This window comes from Plectropomus leopardus, unplaced genomic scaffold (genome assembly GCF_008729295.1).
Source record: "Plectropomus leopardus isolate mb unplaced genomic scaffold, YSFRI_Pleo_2.0 unplaced_scaffold4210, whole genome shotgun sequence".
In the NCBI taxonomy this organism is placed as follows: Eukaryota; Metazoa; Chordata; class Actinopteri; order Perciformes; family Serranidae; genus Plectropomus; species Plectropomus leopardus.
In genome coordinates, this window is record NW_024646123.1 from 1 (window position 1) to 2,992 (window position 2,992).

A 2,992-nucleotide genomic window follows, 5' to 3' on the forward strand; every position below is an offset into this window, starting at 1 on the left:
GATATTACTCATTTAAAGTTTTTTAAGAATTTTTGTTACTGTTTTTATTTATAATCACAGCTCACAGACAGACGTCTGATGTTTTCAGTGTGGGTTCTTTATTATTACTATTACTATTATTATTATTACATTGTCTGTATTTATTCAACATGCTCTTATATTTTAGGTTAGGTTTATTATTCAAACTAAGGCATGGTTATTATCTTCACTATTAGGCTGTATACTCTACAAATAAATCAATACTTTATTTGTAATGAAATTATTTCCTACAAAAGCATTTGTGCATATTTGTGCACATGTGTATTTTCCTTGTTTTCTTTCCTTTAAATCTATTTTTTTATGCACATACGTAAATGTTTATTTATCTTACGTAATGTGATTGCACTGAACATCTTTCAGTTAAACAAGTATTTATAATAACAAACTCAAATCTGACATATTGTAAATATTTGTTATTCTAAACGCTGTAAATGTGGTGTTTAAACTGATGAATAAACGCTGTAAATGTGGTGTTTAAACTGATGAATAAACGCTGTAAATGTGATGTTTTGACTGATGAATAAACGCTGTAAATGTGATGTTTTGACTGATGAATAAACGCTGTAAATATGATGTTTTAACTGATGAATAAACGCTGTAAATGTGATGTTTTAACTGATGAATAAACGCTGTAAATGTGATGTTCAAACTGATCAATAAACGCTGTAAATGTGATGTTTTAACTGATGAATAAACGCTGTAAATGTGATGTTTTAACTGATGAATAAACGCTGTAAATGTGATGTTTTAACTGATCAATAAATGCTGTAAATATGATGTTCAAACTGATCAAGAAATGCTGGAAATGTGATGTTCAAACTGATCAATAAACGCTGTAAATGTGATGTTTTAACTGATCAATAAACGCTGTAAATGTGATGTTTTAACTGATCAATAAATGCTGTAAATGTGATGTTCAAACTGATCAATAAACGCTGTAAATATGATGTTTTAACTGATGAATAAACACTGTAAATGTGATGTTTTAACTGATCAATAAACGCTGTAAATGTCATGTTTTAACTGATCAATAAACGCTGTAAATGTGATGCTCAAACTGATCAATAAACGCTGTAAATATGATGTTTTGACTGATGAATAAACGCTGTAAATGTGATGTTTTAACTGATGAATAAACGCTGTAAATGTGATGTTTTAACTGATCAATAAAAGCTGTAAATGTGATGTTTAAACTGATGAATAAACGCTGTAAATATGACGTTTAAACTGATCAATAAAAAGCAGCTGATCAATAACACCACACTGGTTCAGGTCTGGACTGACCGCTGGTTCCCAGGAACAGCAGGACCAGGATCCAGTAGCTCCAGAAGAGCAGCAGGGCGAGGAAGGTGACGAAGGGCTGCAGGGTGAGCAGCGGGAGGTGGATGAAGACTTTTCCCGCCACGTGGAACAGAGCGATGGTCAACGCCACACGCTTCCTCATGAAGAGCATCAGCAGCAGCAGGATGATCTGGAACACAGAGAGGACGTCTGAGACGAGACAGGGACGGGACAAAGATGGGACAAAGCCCAGTGTCTGCGGGACGTGAGTTTGCGTCATCAAACAGCGTTAGAGTGGGACGGTTTGTCGGGACGAGGCTGAATAAACGACTTTTCTTGAGATTATAGTAGGTTTTTTTAAATGTATATATTATTTAAAAGATAATGAATTCAGAACAGGATTGAAGTGAACTTAAATGTAACTTAGGGACCGTTCATTATTTATGAGAGGGGAGGGGGCGGTGCTGGGAGGCGGACGCATGTCAAATATGTTTTGCAGGTACTGAGGAGGAACTTGTGTCTTGAAATGTCTTTACTTATTTAACAGCCAACTTTTAAACAAAGCATGTTCGTGGAAAATGTTGATTTTTAAAGAAATAATTTGGCTGTTTCTTTTTTTTGTTGGCTTGTTATTTTTGAGTTACTTTTAAAGAAAACATTTTGGCACTTTTTTTCCTCTAAAAAAATCCAGCTGATTTAGTTAAAAAAAAAATTGGTAATTTTTGTTGTTGTTTTTGTTTTTGGAGATTTTTGAAGACAATGTTTTTGGCAATTCTTTTTTTCTTTTAAAATTTTAAGTTTGAGTTCTTTTTAAAAGTTTTAAATTTATTTTTAAAAAATATTTTTAGAGAAAAAAGAAATCACCAAAATGCCACCATTTATCACAGTCAGAAATTATCGCTGGATTTCTAAGTTTCTGACGGTCAGTAAATTTCAGTTTCCAAAAAATTTGCTTTTTGCAAATTCCATGACTTTTCCAGGTTTTGAATGACCATATGAACCCTGTAAGTGAATCAGTAATTCAAGAAAACATGTTTGTACAAGCAGATGTTCGTACGGTGAAGACAGTGGCAGCGACGGCGTAGACCAGCAGTCCCTGTCCGCTGTCCCTGATCACGTCCTCTTTCACTTTCGGCGTGGTGTCGTTCCCGTACAGCCGGTGGTCGATGTAGAGCCACCAGAGGACGCTGGTCCCCGCTGGACAGAGACAGAGCACAGTGACTTAAAACCAGAGTGAGACCAGATTAATGTGTCAGCAGTGTAAACAGGAAGTGACCTCACCGAGGGACCCGAGGACGACCAGCGAGGTGAGGATCCAGACGAGGACGGCTGAGATGTAACGGATGATCACCATGAGGATCATGGACAGGACTGAAGGACAGAGGGACGGACGTCAGGAAAAGTTACACATCAACAAAAACTTCATACATTTATTATTATTATTGTTATAATTCCTGTTGTTGTTGTTGTTGTTATTGTTGCTGTTGTTGTCATCATCATTATTGTTGTTGTTGCTGTTGTTATTATTGTTTTTGTTGTTTTATTATTATTGTTGTCGTTATCATCATCATTATTGTTGTTGTTGTTATTATTGTTGTTGTTTTATTATTATTGTTGTCGTTATCATCATCATCATTATTGTTGTTGTTTTTATCATCATCATTATTGTTGT

General features: G+C 35.0%; 1 protein-coding gene across 1 annotated transcript; it reads right to left on the reverse strand.

The window, feature by feature from the left end:
* Positions 1-1,323: 1,323 nt before the first annotated feature.
* LOC121939156 (choline transporter-like protein 1) lies at positions 1,324-2,691 on the reverse strand (the record flags this gene model as incomplete). The annotated part of the gene is made up of 3 exons (XM_042482263.1): positions 1,324-1,510; positions 2,378-2,517; positions 2,602-2,691. Coding segments are annotated over 3 exons (417 nt in total), but the record flags the coding sequence as incomplete, so codon positions are not given.
* Between the last annotated feature and the right edge of the window lie 301 nt (positions 2,692-2,992).